This window comes from Alligator mississippiensis, chromosome 2 (genome assembly GCF_030867095.1).
Source record: "Alligator mississippiensis isolate rAllMis1 chromosome 2, rAllMis1, whole genome shotgun sequence".
NCBI classification, from domain to species: domain Eukaryota; kingdom Metazoa; phylum Chordata; order Crocodylia; family Alligatoridae; genus Alligator; species Alligator mississippiensis.
Window position 1 is genome coordinate 227,211,983 of NC_081825.1, and position 20,264 is coordinate 227,232,246.

Sequence of the window (20,264 nt, forward strand, 5' to 3'; positions counted from 1 at the left end):
AAACAGAGAGAGAGAGAAAGACCAAATCTCTGCAATGATATGCACATATTATGCAGGAAGAGGACAAAGGCCATCAAAACTCTGACATTGCTGTTCACCCTGCATCACAGCAGCTGTACCTGTCACATCAGCATTCAGGAATTAAACTAAATATTTGCTTATGGCAGAGACCTGGCAGACTGCAAATGTACCACGCCTGGGGATGTGTGGAGGAGGGACAGCAGCAGCTGTCCAGTCTGTTCTGCACTGGAGATCAGCAGCTGCAGAAGCAGGGACTGGGGCAGAGGCATCAGCATGTTCCTGACCAGCCTGGCACAGTGCAGAATGACTTCAGGATGTATGGAGGAGTTATGGTCACAGCTATACAGTCCATCCCACACTGCACAGAAGGATAGTCTGGGGACATGCTAATGCTTCTGTTCCAGTCCCTGATTCTGAGGAACAGAGGCCCTAGCATGTGTCTGACCAGACATGGGCTAAGGAAGCAGCCAAGTAATGAGCTGCATGTGCTTGCTCACTTGAAATGAATGGGGGCACTCTGTGGGTATAAAACTTCTGAGGTTGGGGGGACACCTGCCTGCAATGTAGAGTGTGAGCAAGCATTGCCTGTCCCCAACTCCCCCTGATGTAAATGGCCAGGAACTGTCTCTTCTTAGGGTTTGTGGGGAGGGTGCGGGTTGCTTTGGTGCATGTTCAGTGTCTTCCCCACTACAAAGGAACTAATTGCAAGGAGCTGGCTGGGGCGGGTTATTGAAATTCACCTGGAGAGCAGTGTTTCTGATTAATTCACTGTCAGTGCCAGGCAGATACTTCAACAGTTCTGTGAAGGAGCTACCCACTGTCACATCATTGTAAAAGATCAACACCACAATAAAATTACACACTCTGCCTCTCCTTACGACAGTGCTGTGTTAAATCTAAAAGGTTGCTGACCCCCTATACCACATCAATGACAAAAACATGTGACCAAGGGCTTCCAGTTCTGAGGGGAGTGATAGAGAATGAAGGAGAAACTCCTTTGTCTTTGGCCAGTGGAGTAGGGTATTTCTTATCACGGAACTCAGGGATCCAGGGAAGAAAAGCATGTTTTAAAAGCTGGAAAAAGAGGAGAAAGCCGAGATACAGCCAGCAAAAAAACTCAGCAGAAACTCTTGCCTTCCTTGCTCTTAAATTTAAAAAAAGCAGCAGTTTGCTCTATAAATGCTGCTTCTTTGCAAGATGCTGACAAATTTCAGGCTTCTGCCTTGGCTTAGCCTAACTGGCAAACTGGGCTGCAAGATCAGTCTTCATAAGAGCAACTGGAGGGGAAAAAATGTGCAGCTGTTATCTCATTTACATATGATCTTGTCATCTGTAAAGCTTCAACCTGGTGGGCAGGGCAAGAGAAACAGCTGGAGTAGGCCAGGTGGATTTCACAGGCACAAGGCTGCAATTACATATTATTATTAGTTTTAAATAGAACCAAGGCTTCCCACCAGAGACTGGATGCTTTGTTCAGAAAACGAGTGACAAAACCATGAGACGTGCTAAGCCCAGTGTGAAGGATGCTGGGTGAAGGACATGTTCAGACATCAGAAAAAGGGGCTGGAAGTACAGTGAGCCACAGAAAAGATCTGAGAGCCCGAGAATCTTGACAGCATCTATTCGTATTTAAGAAGGAACATTTTTAAGGAACATTATGGAATAAAGAACATCACAGCAAGAGATGGGCTGCTCCCGAAGTAATCGGTATGGATCTGACATGACAGACAGATGGATGGACTTAACACACAAAACAAAGTGCCTAGCCATGAGGTGGCAGAAAACCAGTAAGCTTGCCCAGTAAGGTGGGAATGAACTTTGCTCTCTCTCAGGCTTCTGGTCCCAGTTAGCAACCCAAAACCATTTTGCTCTACTGTAGATTGAGCTTTTCCAATCCTTTTTATTCCTGCAACTGATGCACATTGCACCCAGAGCCTTTATATTTCTCTGGCAAAAAGACAGAAACTGCATAAAATACAGCTAGCTAGTGCCAACCAGTATGGAACACAGACTCAGGGAAGTCACTATATCACTTCTCATCCCAGGCCTGTGCTACTCCATAAATTAGACCAGGTTTACATTTCAGAGGCTTTGCCAGTACAACTATACCTTTAAGCTACTCTGGCATAGCACTCTTTGTGGGGATGGAGCTTATAGTGGCAACATTGCTCTTTTAAAAGTGTAGCTTATGTCACAGCTATAAAGACAAATGATGTTTTGCCAGTATAATTTTATCTATACTATGGGCTTCTGCCAGAATAGCTATTGTGGTCACGGGTTGTACCTCCTCACTCTGGCCGGTGTACCTATACCAGCAGAAAGCTTATATCTGGTTTTAGGAGTGGAGAGTTAATCCAAAGAGATGTTGACCTGACCAATTGGAGATTATCCCAAAGTTAACCAAACATCCTGCCTTGGCCACAAGAGCAGAACCTTTCATTGTTTATACAATATTGAAACATGCAAAGTATATTAAAGAAAAACACGAGAACTTATGCTTTACAGTCAGGTATAGCAATGAATGAAAATAGCAGCCAAGGAGGACTGATTTGGGCAAAGATGAGGGCTAGAGCAGTAGGATCACGACTCTGACTTTTTCACTCACCTCTGCACGATTAATTCTACTCTGGTATATCAGCCTGCCAATATCTTCTCAGCACTTTTGGTTGTAAACACCACACTGAAGGGGGGAAATTGTGTGCAACTGATACATTTTGTCCTTGCATCATTCATTACAACGGAGAAAACCTGGAAATCTAAAGCAACCTTTTTCAATGTTAATACTGTTAACTAGTTTATTGTGGATCATTTTGGTAGGATCATCCACCACACGTGCTTATCCTGTGTCCTAAAATTACCTTCTACTTTTTGCAAGTGTTGAAAGCCCTAAACAACCACTATGTAGCTGCCAGGATCTCCAGCTTTAGCCCTGACTTCTAAAATGCACTCAGGCAATCAATACAATAATCTGTGGCTTACTGACAACTGAAAATGTAGATACATCACCCACTGAATTTATCATCATCTGAGTAAGTAACACTAGACCGTTTGTACTGACTGTCATTCACGTAGCTATTTATTAAGACAAAGCTTCCTATTTAAGAAGTTTCACAAAGTTGTTGCTGAATTGCAGTCTGCTGCACTGCAGTGTTGTGGAATCCAGGTCTAGCACCAGGCCTCAGGTCTGGCTTGTTGCTTAGTACGCAAAGCCTTCAGTGAAAGAGTACGTGGCACCTGTTAAGACTGAATTACTGACAGCTCAATCTATCCTCTCTTTTAAACATCAGCACTTATCAATTCCCATTTTGCCAGCAAAGATTCTTGCCAAATCTTTCCCCACTTAGGTAAGAATTTCCCTAAATGAAGATATGAATGGGAAGCTAGTCACTTGCCTAGATATCTCCAAACTGCTTTTAAATCTTTCTCCCCATCCACTTCTTTCTGCTTAAATAGGTGTGTGCGCACCATTCCCTGCAGTTCACCACTGTCAACTCAGATGTTTCTCTCCACTGACCTTCCTTGACGTAATGGGGCAAGTACCTTCTTTTTTTCGTCATCTCATAGATTTCAGAGATTTCACAGACATTAGGGGCTGAAAGGGACCTCGCAAGATCATCAAATCCCGCCCTCCTGCCATTGGCAGAAAGTTTGCTGGGGGTCAAATGATCCCAGCAAGATAAGCATCCAAACATTTTTTAATGAGTCCAGAGTAGGTGCTTACACCACCTCTGTGAGGAGTCTGTTCCAGACCCTGGACACTCAGGCTGTAAAGTTTTTCCTTATGTCCAGTCTAAATTGGCCTTCCAGAAGTTTGTGGCCATTAGACCTTGTTACCCCTTGCAGGCCCTGGTGAACAGCTGTTGTCCCAGATCCTGGTGCACACCCCTTATATACTTATAGGCTGCCACCAAGTCCCCCGTGAGCCTTCTCTTCTCCGGGCTGAAGAGAAGAATCTTATAGGCTATGTTGAGATTGGTGGGTCACAGCCTAGCTCTTCTCCACGTTCAATCAGAATAAAGTTTGTTCCAACTGCATTTGGTTTCCCTCAAATGCAGCCTGATCACATTTTCTAAATTCATTTTTGCTTTCTACAGATACAGCAAATCTCATTCTGCCTTCTTTAGCTTTGTTAGCCAGAAGGAAAGCTTACACAGATCCTAACTTCACCTTTCAGGTCACGCCGATTCAACTGGGCACTAACCCAACTACCACAAGTTGATAAAAACCCATGACTGAGGATACCTGACCCATCTCCTGAAACTGAAAGAGAAGGACAAGTTTCTGTGGGAGGAGTTGAAACCTTACTCAAAGATTGAGTGCTGTCACATTCTTGCTGATTGTTCCTGATCATCACATAGTTTACTGTTAATCCTTCCATCAGCCCCGGCCTCATTACAGCACACCCACCTTTTTCTTTCTTCAGGGCAGTTCTTGGGGTTGTAGCCTGGTAACCCACCTCAGAAGCCTGTCATGAAGTAATTGCCTGGAAAGCTGTTTTTAATCGACTAGTGGATAACTTGAAGAAAATTAAGGGCTACATCTTAGGAAGGAGTTAATCTTCTCAGGCAACAAAGCTACTTCTCCCACAGGGAAATAATGTGCTTGTAGCAAAGTGCCTCATTAGTTTCCTTCATTTACTGCCAGTTTCTCCCAAAGGTCATGAAAAAGGATAAGGCAGCCCAGTGCCTTAAAAACCAGAGAGTACTGCCTGGCATTGAAAAAGAGGCCCAAGGCAGAAGAAACAAGAAACAGAACTGAACAAATAAGCCCTGCCCATCAGGGAAAGGGGAGGGGAAAGCAGATTCAAAGAGAGAAGCAGCAGAAGTGTGGAAGGGACAGTCAGTGTGCCAGAAGACGGATAAATATATGTCAATGAAAACATGCATGGGAACTGAACTGTACAAACAGGATTGTGCCTCAAACTACTGCTGATCTGGAGCAAAATTACTCTGACAGCTGCCAACGCTGTAACAATCTAATAAAGAAATATGGCCATTGCTATGGAAAAAAATTGATGAACCTCTGCTAATTTTTAGCCTCAACTCAGACTGTGAGCCAAAAATGTCATCTTTTTGTTCCCCGTTAAATATCATGCTGAGAAAATAAAAGCAAATCTACAATACAGTAAAGTTGTACTGACAAAAGCAAAGGATTCAGATTCCATCCTACTCTGTCCGTCAGGCCTCAGTGGAACAGCATGAGATCAAATGTCAACAATATGCTGATGACACAGCAATATGGATCTGATAATCTAGATCAGAAGTAGGTAGCCAGCTGCCAGTGTGTCTGGAAAGAATAAGGACTAGAGGAAGCAGTGGACTTAAAACTAAAGCCAAGATTGCAAAAGGAACTGTTCTGAAAACCTTGAGAGGATGGTCATGATTTTCTCAACCTAGTTAGCCTGGCACCTTAATCCAGCTCTATGCCTGGATAAATAGATACCAGCTACAAGTTTTCCATTTCTAACTGGTAAACAAACTGAGCTCAAGTCCTTTCAGATAAGGCCACACTGATCTTAGCCCAGTTATGGAATAATCAAGGTAATCTCAGTGCTTCCTATCCAGACCTGACTGACTAGGCTAGGTGTCATGCCTGCAAAGGTTCATAGATTAGTAAGGCTGGAAGGGACCTCAAAAGAGCTATTCCAATGGTTTTTAACCTTTTTACATTTGCAGATCCCTAAAAAAATTCCAATAGAGGTGCAGACCCCTTTGGAAATTTTGAATGGAGGTGCAGACCCCTCTAAGTTGTAAGTGTGGATACTTACATACTTTTGATCAATCATAGTAATCTTTCGTGGACCCCTAGCACATGGCCTGCAGACCCCCAGGTGTTTCAGGACCACAGGTTAAAAACCACTGATCTAGTCCAACTGGGGATTGAACCTGAGACCTTGGTGTTAGGAGTGATTGCCAACTGTGACTCCTATGAAATCCAGGTGGTCATAACCACAGTAGTAGATGATGACTGGAGCATGTGTGTGTTTAAAGCAGGATCCAAATTTAGGTCCTAATTCACATCTCTAAGACACTTTAACACCTTCACAATAGCTATTTTCAGTTTGGGTTTTCCTAGCTTTTGCACATCTGGGTCTCAGTAGACACAGAAAATGATTCAGAACATGTGGTTCTAACACTGTCTTAGACAACAGCGCTCAAACTAACATCCTAGACCATGGAATAGGCAATAACCACTCTGCTTATCCACAAAACAAATGCGAAGGGCAAAACAAAAGCAGCACTGCTAAATTTCTGAAACTGTCAACCCACATCTACATGACTGTTTGAGGGCAGAGCTGAGATGCTTCTATGGCTACTTAGACTACAGCAGCGGTTCTCAGCTTCATTAGATTTGAGGCAAGTCTTGGAAAATCCCTCTTATCTTTCATTTGCTTTTTTGACTACAGGAGAAACCATAGCTAGTATAAGAGGACTGATGTGCAACTAAATATGCCAACTATGTTTGTCATCCACACAGAAATTACCATGCAAGGAAATTTTTGCACTTCAATTAAAAAACAATTAGGCAATTGCAACCTCACTATAAGCTTTTTAAATGTAAAGTCAAGCACTCAAATATTAATACCTGAATTAAAGTTACCTTGGCAACCTAAAGTCAATCCCCTCATGTGTTATGAATTATAATTTTGTTATTCAGTTGAATTAATATGTTGCTTACAAAGCATTTGAAATTTTTACCTATGTGCTGTTTAGGTTGTTTTGGTGGTAAGTTTTGGATGGAAAGGGATGACGTGGTAGAGCAAACTGTAATTTGATATACATAATCACCTGTTTTGTTGCAGCATCTTCTACTAAAGCTCTCTCACAGAAGCATGCTTAACAGAATGAGAACAATTTCTCCAAGTCAAATTAAGTGATTTATGCATACTTCAAGTGGCCAATTTTCTTCTGTGGCAACACAGGATAAAAGCCTTACAATTACTATTAATTTCAGGCCAGTTTTCCCCTTTTTCAGATTTGTATTTCAACCCTTACTTGACTTCCATATGCTTATTTAAACACAGTATTTTGTAATATCTTGGGCATCGCCATACATCTCACAAACAGGGAAGAATTTGTGGGGAATGTACTAGTGGATGGCAACCTAGGCAGCAGCGACCACAAGATGACTGAGTTCAGGATCCTAAAGAAAGGAAGGATGAAGAGCAGCAGAGTAAGGACCCTGTACTTCAGAAAAGCTGACTTTGACTTGCTCAGGGAACTCATGGACAGGATCCTCTGGGAAGATAGACTGAAGAAGAGAGGAGTCCAGGAGAACTGGCTGTAGTTTAAAGAAGCCTTACTGAGAGTGCAGGAACAAACCATCCCAATGTGCAGGAAGACTAGCAAGTATGGCAGAAGACCAGCTTGTCTTAGCAGCGAACTCTTCAGTAAACTAAATCACAAAAAGGTAGCTTATAAGAAGAGGAATCTTGGACAAACAACTAGGGAGGAGTATAAGAGTATTGCTCAAGCATGCAGGGATGAAGTCAGGAAGCCAACAGAACAACTAGAGTTGCAGCTAGCAAAGACGTGAAGGTTAACAAGAAGGGTTTCTACAAGTTTGTCAGTAACAAGAGGATTAGGGAAAGTGTGGGTCCCTTACTGAATGGGGGAGGCAACCTTGTGACAGAGGATGCAGAAAAGGCTGAAGTGCTCAATTCCTTTTTCACCTCAGTCTTCACAGGCAAGGTCAGCTCCCAGACTAGTGCACCTGGCAGCACAGTTTGGGGAGGTGAGCAGCCAACAGTGGTGAACGAACAGGTTAAGAACTATTTAGAAAAGATGGACATACACTAGTCCATGGGGCCAGATGCGATGCACCCAAGGGTGCTGAGGGAGTTGGCTGATGTGACTGCAGAGCTAGTGGACATCATCTATGAAAACTCATGGTTATCAGGAGAGGTCCCAGATGATTGAAAAAGGGCAAACATAATGCCCATATCTAAGAAAGGGAAAAAGGAAGATCCAGGGAACTACAGACCGGTTAGCCTCACCTCAGTCCCCAGAAAAATCATGGAGCAGATCCACAAGGAATCTGTATCTAAGCACTTGGAGGATAAGAAGGTGATTAGAAACAGTCATCATGGATTCACCAGGGGCAAGTCATGCCTGACCAACCTGATTGCCTTCTATGAGATGACTGGCTCTGTGGATGTGGAGAAACCAGCGGATGTGGTATACCTTGATTTTAGCAAGCTAAGGAAGTACGGGCTGGATGAATGGACTGTAAGATGTATAGAAAACTGGCTGGAGCATCAGGCTCAGCTGGTATCAAGTGGAGTGTCCCAGGGGTTGGTCCTGAGGCTGGTTTTGTTCAGCAGCTCCATCAGCGACCTGGAAGATGGCATAGTGCACCCTCAACAAGTTTGCAGATGACACCAAGTTGCGGGGAGTAGTAGATTTGCTGGAGGGTAGGGCTAGGATTCTAACTGGTAAACAAACTGAGCTCAAGTCCTTTCAAATAAGGCCACAGTGATCTTTAGCCCAGTTATGGAATAGTCGGGGTATCTCACTGCTTCCTACCCAGACCTGATTGACCAAGTGCTCAAAGAGTGACCTAGACAAATTGGAGAACTGGGCCAAAAGAAATCTCATGAGGTTCAACAAGGAGAAGTGCAAAGTCTTGCACTTAGGATGTAACAATCCCATGCACTGGTACACACTGGGTGCTGACTGGCTCCTTGAAGACAACTTTGTTTTATGCTTATTGTCACAGTATCTCACAACTCTATCTCCTTCCATTTATCATATTCCCTATTCAGATCTTTACCCCAGGTCCACTAGGTGTCTGCGCCACAGGGCTTGAGGTTGCTGGTTTGAGCACTTAAATTAGGTACAAATTTCTCTATATAGTTCATCAACCCATGGTTTATGGTCTCTGTTACTTGGGACCGGCATCTTGGCAATAGTGTGACCTCCCTGCTTCCCTTATTCTGTTAATGTTTCTCAAGCTGCACTAGAAGCCAATGGGTTTCTAGGAGTTTTATCTTAGGAAATCCTAAAGGAACTGAGACTCTTGGTAACTTCAGGGCATGGGCATGCAAGAAGTTCACCATGATGAAAAAACGAGGGTATGGATTTATCATACACCTGCCTTCCTGTGGTAACTGTCCATGTACATTAGGGCTGTGCAAGGCTTCGGACAGAGCTTCGGATCTGGAGAAGTTTCGGATGCTTCAAGGTCCGAAGCGGCACATCCGGGTCGAAACGCTGGCCTCATTAGGCTTCCCGAAGCGGTTCGGAGCTTCTGAAGAGCTTCAGAGCCACCTTGGAGCCGCATCGGAGATCTGGCCATAGGTTATAACGGGGAAACAATAAAATATCTATAACTTTGTTGCTTTTCGTCCGATTTGGATGAAATTTTCAGGGGCGGTAGATTCTGAAGAGAGCATAAAGCCTGCCAAGTTTCAAGACAATCGGTGCAGAGGTTTTGGGGCAACTGTACCCTAAATTACCGAAAGCAAAACTCCTGTCATGTCTAGGTGTTACAACACAGGGGGGTCAGAACTGCAGGGCTGGTAGCTCTTACTGAGGCCACAAAGCCTGCCAAGTTTCAAGAAGATCAGTGCAGGGGTTTGGGGGGAACTGCCCCTCAAGCTGCAGACAAGCGAAACTCCTGTCATGGGTGCTTGTGGGACTGACTGACTGTCCTGGGGCTCGGAGGGGAGACACTACTGCAGGCCTGACTGCTAAACTGCTGTTACCAGTTACCAATAAAACAATCAAGATTCACTCAGGGACCAGGGACTCAGGGACCAGCTCAATACACAGGACCTAGTTACTATATAACGACTTAACGAGCATCAATTAGCACCTTCAAAACCAGGCTAAGGAGAGGAAAGAATCAATACAGACAATCAACTGCCCCAAGAAAGAAACAGTCTTGGCACGAGTTTTGCCCATCAGCAGCTAAAGGTGCAGGGCCCCAGGACCTCCCTGCACCGATCTCCTCGACAGCTGGCAGGCATCATGGCCGCAGCAGGGGCCACCATCTCTGCAGCTGTCACCCTGCTGTGCCTTAACACACGCAGTGTCACCCATGGCACGAGTTTTGCTTGTCCACAGCTTGAAGTGCAGTTCCCCATAAACCCCCTGCACCAATCTTGAAACTTGGCAGGCTTTGTGGCCTCAATAAGAGCTACTACCCCTGCAGTTTTGAGCCCCCTGTGTTGTAACACAGCCGTGACATGAGTTTGGCTTTCAAGAATTTGGGGTACAGTTCCCTCCAAGCCCCTGCACCGATCTTCCTGAAACTTGGCAGGTTTCATGTCCTCTGCAGAGGCTACCATCCCTGCAAGTTTCATCCAAATCGGACAAAAAACAACACAGTTATAGGTATTTCATTGGTTCCCCATTATACCCTATGGCCAGATCTTCAGGCAGCTCTGAAGGTTCGGAGCTGCTTCCGCCAGATCAAGGTGGAACCTGGTCTGGAGCTCCGGATCAGATCCCTGGCACCTGAAGCGGCCGGATCCAAAGCCGGACTGGATCGCTGCCGACTCGCACAGGCCTAATGTACATGCTCTTACCTTGCAATAGATGAAAGTTAAACCAGTGGCTTAGTAGATTTTCATGGAAGGCTAAGCTATCAGTTTAGTGTTCATCTAACACAGGACAAATGCATGCACATGTACACTTGTATCAGAGCATCTAAGATGCTATAAAGCTCTGCCTTCTTTACCCTTGACAACCTGCCCATGAGTCCATGCTTTCAGTCTCTTTTCTCCACAGTATACTGTGACTACTGAGATCATGTAAACTTTTATCTACATTGCAAAGTTCTATAAATGTGGCAGTCAGCTAGGGAAATAAACAGATGACACCCTTAGCTAAAACAGGTAGGCTGGGAAAAGCTCCAGTGTAGATATAGTCATGTTGATGTAAGAAAGCTTCTGCTAGCAGAGCTTCTACTGCTTGGAGTAGATGGTGCAACTCAGGCAGCAGAAAAATCTCCTTCCATTGGCAGAAATGCATCTATACCCAGGCATGGTCACACTGTTTCAACTTTCCTGAGTTTTACAGTGAGGGGTACAGAGGCAAACTGCGCCTATTTCCACTACTCTGCTGATTTGCTAAAGCTTGATTCTGCAACACAGCCTATTTGTTTTCCCAGGCCTTTCTGTTGCAGAAGATGCTAATACAGCTTCTAAGTGATTCAGTGGAATTTGGTGCGTTCTTTTTACACTCTGGTTTCTCTTACACTTTAAGCAAATGTTCAACAGCACTTCCTTTGTTACACGTTTTAAATTATAAGCAAAAGGACAGAAGCTTTCTTGACTACCTTTTCCCTTAAACCTTCTTCCATTACTCATTTGCCACCCTGCAGACAGTTTTTAAACAACTGGGTATGAATACAGCAGCCAGTAGTCAGAACTGAGTATGCTATGCATATTATACAACATCTTAATTGAGGCTGTGCTTTTATTCTTACATACTCTCAGAAGCATTAAAATCAACATAATAGTCTTACTGAAAAACCCAAAGATACAACAGACAAATTATTGATTTACTCATTCTTCTGACTAGATGAATTAATACTTAAAGAAACCCTGCAATTTTATTATGCCTCCTATTTATTTTCCAGGTCTTGGTCCTATTACAAAGAATGTATGAATAGAAGGCAGAAACTCAGCACAGCTGAATATCAGAGTGGCATATAACACAATGCCATACAAAACCTTGCTTGCAAAATTGATTCAAATTGACCTGGATGTACCACTGTCAAATGGATAGACTGACTGCAAATTCAAGGGATTATGATCAAACAAGTAAGGTCATGAACAAGTGGAGGCTTTTAGTGGGGTAAGAGACTGGAAGTAGGTCCTCCTATTTTTTATTTTTTTTTTTTTATCATTTTTAATAATGATCTGGGAAAAGGGAAAAACATACTATGAAATTACCAGATTCTGCTTAAAGCCTCAAAAGTCAACACACATTGGTATGAGCTAACATGGCATTAAACCTCAAAAATATAGCTAGTCCAAAATCTAGATACCCAACAGGAGGGAGAAACCTCAGGAGGTCATGCAATGCAAGAAAAAAAAAGAGAGAGATTGAAAAGAAAGCGTGGGCAAATTGAACAGGACTTTATAAGGCCGAGTGGCAAAAAATAGACAAAAAAAACCCTGCTGTCAGTTTGACTGCATACACTGAATTCTCACACTCCAGAGAAAGCAGGAAATATGCCCCTCTATAGAGGTCTGGTAAGATCATAACTAGCACATTACACGTATTTCAGCACATCCCAATAGTGGAAAGAAATAAACACTCAAGAGAATTCAGAAGAGCAAGAAAAAAAAGTAAGTAAGAGGCTGAAGGATTAAGTTATGAAGAAAGATTAAAGGAACAACAATTTATTGCTTCACTAAATGATGATTAAAAGCAGGACAGAGTAAGAATCGACAAGAATTTGAAGGGTGTAAATACTCAGAAGGGAGAGGATATGTTTAAACTGATGCAAGGGGATATAAATAGGAATAATTAAAAAGAACTTGGAAGGAAAATTCAAACTGAAGATTTGGGAATATTTCTCCATAGTTAAAAAGAGCTGGCCCTCAAACAGTCTCCCAAAGAAAGAGGTAAAACCTCTGATTTACTAGTGCTTTACAGCCAAAGCTGAATAGATGCTCCAAAACTATCCTGCCCTGGCCTTTGATAGGAGCAGATGTGATATGAGCTAATTGGACCTTTCCCATTTTTAACTTTTATGAACTGGTATATGAGAGTGGCTGGAAAGAGCGCACCTATATTTGACAGTGAAACTGATGCTGTTACGTGTCATATCCATATTCAGGGTTCCATGCCAGTGCATATTTGAAAAGGATGTAACCGCCTTGCAGGCTCACTGAACTGTCTCTGATTTGTTCCTTAAGAGTGCCTGGCTGGATGCCCAATCCACATAAATCCCTGGCTACTTTATACCACCAAAGCTTTTGCTAGCCATCCAGCTGCTGACAGTGTATCTTGTTGTTCTTTTATCAAGATACTTTGCAGCTTTTGGTCTTTTGAAATAGAGAACATAAGTTTGTGATACTGTGTTGCGAAGTGTTTTGTGGCTAGTGGTGTGGCAAAGAGCAAGAAGCAGATGTTCTTGTGCAATCTTGTGGATTCTTTCCTGCCTCTGAGGGCAGGAAAATGGACTCAAAGACCCCTGCAGTCCCTTACAGTCCTATGCAGTCTGTTGGTTTTCCATCCTAACGTCTAAACTAAGAAAGATGACAGAATGGAACCAAACAAAACTCCCATCACACTGGTTATCTGCTGTGGCTAGCTATGAATACAGCCATCACTGATCTCATCTGGTCTGTTAATATGGAGTACCTGATGAAGGCAAGAATCTGCTCTGCTTCACCCAACTGCTAAACTGTACGTGAGCTTCATGGAGGTATCCTCCTCTCTGTATCATGACAGTAATATTTTGAAGACTGACTACAGAGCCAAGCAATTTATCCCCTGCAATTCCTACAAAAAGCAAGCCTTAGAGCAGGGGTTGTCAACCCAGGGTACGCATACCCTTGGGGTACTTGAGAAGGCCCTAGGGGGTACACACAGGCAGGTGGGGACAGAGAGCCACCACGCATCATCCTGCACGTGCCGCCTGCCCCACCGGATCCAGGAGGAGCTCACACGCAGAGGCTGCTGCTGGTCCATGTTTGGCCACATGCCACCCCTCCCACATCCAGCTGCCAGGGGTATACAGATCCAAAAAGGTTGAAAACCCCTACCTTAGAGCTTTCATGCTGGAAAAGCTCTCCAAAAAAATATCAGATAAGGCTTTAAGAAAGGCCCCCCCCCCCCCCCCTTTCTTAAATGGGTGTTACATTCAGAGAAACAAATTATTTACAGGTCTTTGTTGACATGAAAGGTATTGTCCAGTGTCAAGCTTCCACCAGTCAGAATGAGATGATTTAAAAGAAAAACCCCACAAAAAACCAAAAATCCCTGGTCCTAAACTCCTGACAGAACAGAATATTCAATGATGATTTGCCCAACTTTATGGAGCATCACATCCATATTTCCCCTCCAATAGATGAATAATTCTGCTTCCTCAGCATTCCTTCTGCAGTTTTAGTTGGCCATGATTTTCATCCTCACTTACCATCCAAAACTGTTGTGTACTGTTGCTGTTGAAGAGCCACTGTCTTAGTGAAGCGATTACATTACAGGGCTGATCAAAGTGATCTGTGTATATTTTGTTTAGTTTGCCCATTGCTTTGGGAGAAGATAAAGGGGTTATGCAAATGACATGTATTGAGGCTGACAGCCTGGTTCTTCCACAGAGCAGCACAGGAAACCTAATCCCCCACCAAAAGATAACACCCCATTCACAGCCCTGGCATTTCTGTTAAACTAACCAGAAGATAGCCACTGGGGGGGAAAGCAACAAAAGTGCAATAATTTTGTGGAGGCATTTCTGATGAGGCAAGCACAGCCTCTGATGAGATGAGGCATAGAACAAGGCTTTGGGCTTTCCCCAAATCACTAGAAGCTCCTCTCTGTGTAGAAGTCAGGCACTCTTCAAAAAGCGTCAATTAATAAGACCAATACCCCTCCCAACATCCTAGCAAAAGTGGGTGTGTCATTGCCCAGCAGAGTGCCTAGCAGGTATTGCTCCCTGGCAAAGGTAACATTCAACCACGGGATACCCCTAGTAAAAGGCAGGTTACAAACATAAAACTACCAGACTCCTATCAGGCTCCAAATCTCAGTACATTTTCAGAGTGTAGGTCTTCATATGATAAGCGTAGCAACTGCTTATGGCATGCAGTTGCTTAGAAGTAATCTGTGGCTCAGTGCTGAAGTGGCTGACTAATGGTAGCAAATTATTATTCAATTACTTTATTGAATAACTAAATAATAAAACCATTTTGGTACCATAAGTCAGCCACCTCAGCACTGAGCAACAAAGCCAGCTAGTAAGACTTTCACAGTGTAATGAAATGCTGTGGAAGCGGAGGAATACTCACCCTCATGGAAGTTTCTCCACCATGTGGCTGCTGCAGTCTGAAGACTTGAGCCACCATGTGTTCTGTGGAAGGGTGCAGCAGGATGCGTCGGGAGGCCAGTCCAACCATCACATACCTGCCCATTGGAGACAGACTCACAGAAATGGCATTGGGGCCTGGGGAAAGAACATAACAGGTTACATCTGAGAAACTGCACAGTCCCTCGCTCATCTACTTCCCTGCTGAACTGTTCCTTCCCCTCACCTGTAACAGGGTCTTTTGTCAGTGTTCACTGTACAAAAAGTTAGGAAAAACCCTGCCACTACCAGATAAGACTCTGCAAAGAGTATTCATATGGCAATGCCCTCCCCTTAGCCATTCCAGTAACTGGTGGAACCTCTTCATAGCAGTGCCTTTATATACCAGAACTGTGTTCACCAAACTAGGCCTCCAGCAATTCAAGCATCTCCGCTGCAACATAATTTCTGTCTGATCAAAATGCTAGCAACAGGATGATCTTTGCAACAGTGACACGTTACATCACTGTGACCTTCAAATCAATGCATTTTGATGCATTCCAACCATCCTCTTGATGATCACTTACCAAATCGCTTTGTATAGAGCATCTCGCCCAGGTTGTGGGGTGCCAGAGAATACACAGCCAGTATTCCTTCATCAGGAAAGCCCCGCTGACTACTGGGAATGAAGGCTGCCAGGAGCTGCCCATCTGCAGAGATATCGCAGCTGGCATCGTTGTAAATCTTGCAGTTCTGTACAAGCACATTTACAGAGGCTGCAAAGAAAGAGAAGAACAAGGGTTAAAGGAGTAAAGATGGTGGCAGAGAAGAAGACAAGCTCAAGTCTAGAAACAGAGAAAGTATACTGTATACAGAAGGAGCTACAGATAGCCCCCTTCCAAAAAAAAAAACAAACCAAAAAAAACTTATAGTGTTCAGAATGTTGCTCAAGAACAACCTATTCCTAAATGGAGATCAGGTTTTTTTTGATGGGCCTGGGATTAGATCATTGGTTCTCAACTGGTATGACACCGTTATGGGTGTCACAGCAGCGGTAGCCAGGTAATATCCACCCCACTTATTCTCCTGGCATTACGGCTCTCTAAGCAACCTAAAGAGGCAGCAAAGCTGTCAGATATTGTTCAGTGCTTCCTGGTCTGAAGCCCCCTACGTTTCTTCTGGAAACAGGTGCAGGTGGAACTGTCCCACCCACTGGCTTCTAGGAAGAATGCAGGGAGCATCAGATCAGGAAGGGTTACACAGCATCAGGCAGCTCCTGCTTGCTTTAGGCTGATTACAGAACCCTAATGCGGAGGGGGCATATGCACATGGCATAGCTCTTCACAGGCTGGCCATGCAGCAGACACATGGGGCAATTTCATCTGGAGGCAGCAGAACCCAGTTGAGAAGCAGAGATAAACTGAGGCAGTGGCAGATGTGGTTCTCAGCTTGGGGTGCTGCCACGTTCAAAAAAAATGGAGATGGTGTTCCCTGACCCTGAAAAGGTAAAGAACCACTGGATTAGATCCACTCCCCTTCTCAAAATCTTCAACTATAAACCTGAGACCTGAAGACAATTACATCCAACATGCTTTTCAGACTGAGCTTATAACTTGCTAAGGTTGGCATGCTTTAGAACAGGAGTTACCAACTGTAGCCCCTTTGGACACCTTTAATCCAAGGGGCACTAGCTGTTTATATGGTTCTCGCTCTTCCTTGTGTCAGTCTACTAAATGCATTATAAGATACTTACTGCCTTTAGCTACTCTCCTGATATTTACTTTTCCACATCAGTAACTGTGGTAGTTGCCACAACCGTGTTTTGTGTTTGTGAATGGAACAGAAGTAGGGGGCCCAGGTAACAGCAAATTCTGAAAAGAGATCTCAGTGAGAATCTCCACATTAACCTGCAGCCCATGCTGAATATATGAGAAACTTTGGTTTTGGATATTAAAATGCACACAATCAAATTAAACAGCCAGACAAAGAATGAGACGTCCTCAATCTCAAAATTCAGCAGGGGTGCCACTAAAAGCTGGTAAACCCATCTAATCTCCACATTCCATACAGAGCTGCCAGCCCCTAAGCTATGTTCCCTTTATCTTGAATAAATGAGAGATAAAATGCACTCTGTCCTCCAGGTGGAAAAAACCCCCCACACTTATATTTGACAGCAGCATTCCAAATCTACCCTAGAAACAGCTGGCCAGAAAGGGCAATTTTCACTGGCAAAGTACTCTCCTCTGATCAGCCCTAATACTTCATCTTTGGTCCACCAATTAATTATTCCAAGATATAAAATAAGTGAGAAGAAGAGATGCACTATATGATGCTATATTTAAGAAACCATGCGATTAACAAGGCAACACAAGGCTGGGAGCCAGGAGGCCTGAGTTTTACTCCCACTTTTGCCATGGATCTGGCACATGACTGTGCCAGTCATTTCTCTTCTCCAAGCATGCACATGGTCAGAGGTACGCAGATCTCAGGGACTTGGTTAAATTTTCCCATGAAGTTTAAAACTGTAGCAGTTTAGAACTTAGAGGGCTTAACTGCAAAACATGCTCAACAGAGTTAAGGGTGGAATTGCACAGGCTCTTTCTAAAAATAAAGAAAGTGAAGGGTGTGGACACAGGAACAATTTGCCACTGGGGTGAAGGAAACAGGGCTTTACCAGCTGCTTTGCAATAATTTCTTAGTGCAGGAGGGTTAAGCTACTGTGGTTTATTTTCCATTTTTCAGGGGGTAAGAGCATGCGACAGACAGTCACTGTGCAGCAGCTGATACATGCAAAGGCTCCACCCTGCTTTGACGTGGTAGTAAATTCTATGTCCATACCTGAAAACGTCACTTTCCAGAACTTGTAAACTCTAGACTGCAGGATTTTTTCAATCTATTAATTTTAAATAGCAGGAAGTGGAACTGTTTGGAGACCATGCAACTGAACACCTTGTCTTATGCACATTAGCTTCAGGGTCCTATGGAGCTCTGCCAAAACTCAAAGTACACAAAAGCCTTTCCTGCCTTACCAGGCCTTCAAGCAATCACAAATGTGGCTATCACCAAATATACTGAATATCAAACACTTCCAAAGCTGAACACCTTGTGACTTTATTAAAAAAAGAAGTCTGCTGGGTATGGTTGGCATAACTTTCCAAAGGACCCAACTCAAAAATCAACCCAAATGAAATGCAGTGGTACAAAGTGCAGTTTTGCACTTCAGATCTCGTACGAATTTCTGCAATAACCTGGGAGCTTGTTAGTGGGAAATGACAGAAGCGGAAAAAGACCTGGAGGTTATAAGTTGATCACAGATGAAAATGAGCTATGAACATGATAGAACGGTGAAAGGAACCAAAGTCCTACAGAGCCTCAGGTGAAATAGTTTCCAGTAGGACAGGGAAGCAGTTATACCATATTTACTCAAATATACAATGGCCCTGATTATAAGATGACCCCCCCCAGTAATTAGATTGTATATGTGGAACATTTATACATTTGTTGTGATTTTCCAGGTATAGAATCTAATTATTGAAGGTATCCCTTGAATTTGTCCCTTTCTCACTCCTACAACAGGAAAAATAAATTGGGGCGGGGTGGTCAGATAACCCCTTTATCCTCTGCTTCCCCCAATGTCTTTCCCTGACAGCCCCTTCCCCCTCTTCTCACTGTCAAATTCTGCTCTCCCTGAGCAGGGAAGTGATGCACAACAAAGGAGTAGTCACAAAGCAAGAGCATACATGGGAAGAGGCAGTGGTGCGTTTTGGGAGACAGGTAAAACCGTAATTACACAGAAACCCACTCCAATTATTCGCCAGCTACTGAAGAGAAACGATTAAAGCCAAAACTATTTCTGAGCCCCAAAGAAATAACTATCCCATGTTTAAATTATTTCTGCTGCACCATATGCATGTAATTCTTTGTTCTACATCTCAAACAATTGTGCCCCATAACCTTGTGTCTCCAGGTCAGGATATTATTTCATCTCCCCGGTGCTCACACCACTGTCACCCAGTGTTCAAAGGGCAAATAAGACGGTGGAGCTTGGGACCTTGTCATACCAGATCATATCAAGAGGCCTGTGTGTCCATTCTCCAGTTCTTGACATTAGCTGCTACATGGTCCTTCAGGAAGAAGTGCAAAGAACACCTCAATAGGCACTTACAAAATAATCTGTGAAAAAGGAAAGTTTCTTCCTAATCTTCACAAATTAAAGAGATTGCCTTCTGGAAAGCACATATCTCTTCCTAGCCTTTGACTATTTAGTTTCCTCATATTGTGTCCTACCCATATTTTGTTGTTTTCTTATCCATAGAAATACCCAGTCTTTTCAACATCCACTTTTACCATATTCACTACATAAATAGCACAGCATATATATAAAAAATTAAAAATTTTAAATCCTTTTAATCAGGCTTACATTTCTTGCCTTCAAATGTTATTGGATGTCCATCTGCTCTTACATTATAAAATAGGATAAATTACCCTGATTACCTTTTCTCTACCATTTATAACTGTATGTACCTATAATATATGGTCTATGCATCTCCTCTCCAAGAAAAAAAGTCCCAATCTTTTCTCTCTCTAATAATTTTCCTTATATATCTATGAATACCTCTATTCCTGTTGTATCCTGACTGAGGGAGGGTGCCCCCCCCAAAAATCCATGTAAGATGGCATTTATCAAATAGCATATTTTCAATGTCATTTCTTTTCTGTAGCTGTGCAAACTAACACCTTATTCGATTGCACTGCTATACTCCAAATATAGGTCTTCATTGAGCTGTCCCCAATGGCACCCAAAGGATTGTGATGTTCTTTTTTAAGTTTGCTGCATATGGTGAAGCCCTCTCAGCAACACAGGCTCCATCACCAGAAGTGAGATATCTACCCCCTGATGCGTGTTTAGATAAAACGTAATAAATCACAGATGTCAGATGTAGTATAAGAAGAGCGTCCTTTATTTCAATCCTTTCAGATCTTATTCATGCTGACATTGTGAAGGTGCTTTTTGCTTTCCTCATTTACAAAGAATGAAGGTAGATGTTGCAATGACACTCAACATGAGGGATCCTAAAGTGAGTGGAAACTTCCTTCACTGGCAAGAGGTACAGATCTCAGCACACCCTGGGAGATGATAGATATTAGTAGCTACTTATAGGCAAGGGGATTTCAGAAACATTTAGGTCAAGGTAGGCAGAGATCTGTTTCCTTCAGAAGTTTCTATGAAGTTAACTCTTTGGAGTCTGGGGCCTGCTTTATGGGAATACAGCCAACAC

General features: G+C 43.3%; 1 protein-coding gene across 7 annotated transcripts in view; it reads right to left on the reverse strand.

The window, feature by feature from the left end:
* The window catches only part of AMBRA1 (autophagy and beclin 1 regulator 1), a 176,443-nt gene that overhangs the window by 41,233 nt on the left and 114,946 nt on the right, over positions 1-20,264 (reverse strand). For all 7 annotated transcript variants that reach the window (XM_059722817.1, XM_014602384.3, XM_019476985.2 and 4 more), the window contains 2 exons: positions 15,573-15,761; positions 14,990-15,144 (listed from right to left, as the gene is read on the reverse strand). In XM_059722817.1, coding sequence (XP_059578800.1) covers positions 14,990-15,144; positions 15,573-15,761 — 344 coding nt within the window. The remainder of the gene's footprint in view (positions 1-14,989; positions 15,145-15,572; positions 15,762-20,264) is intronic.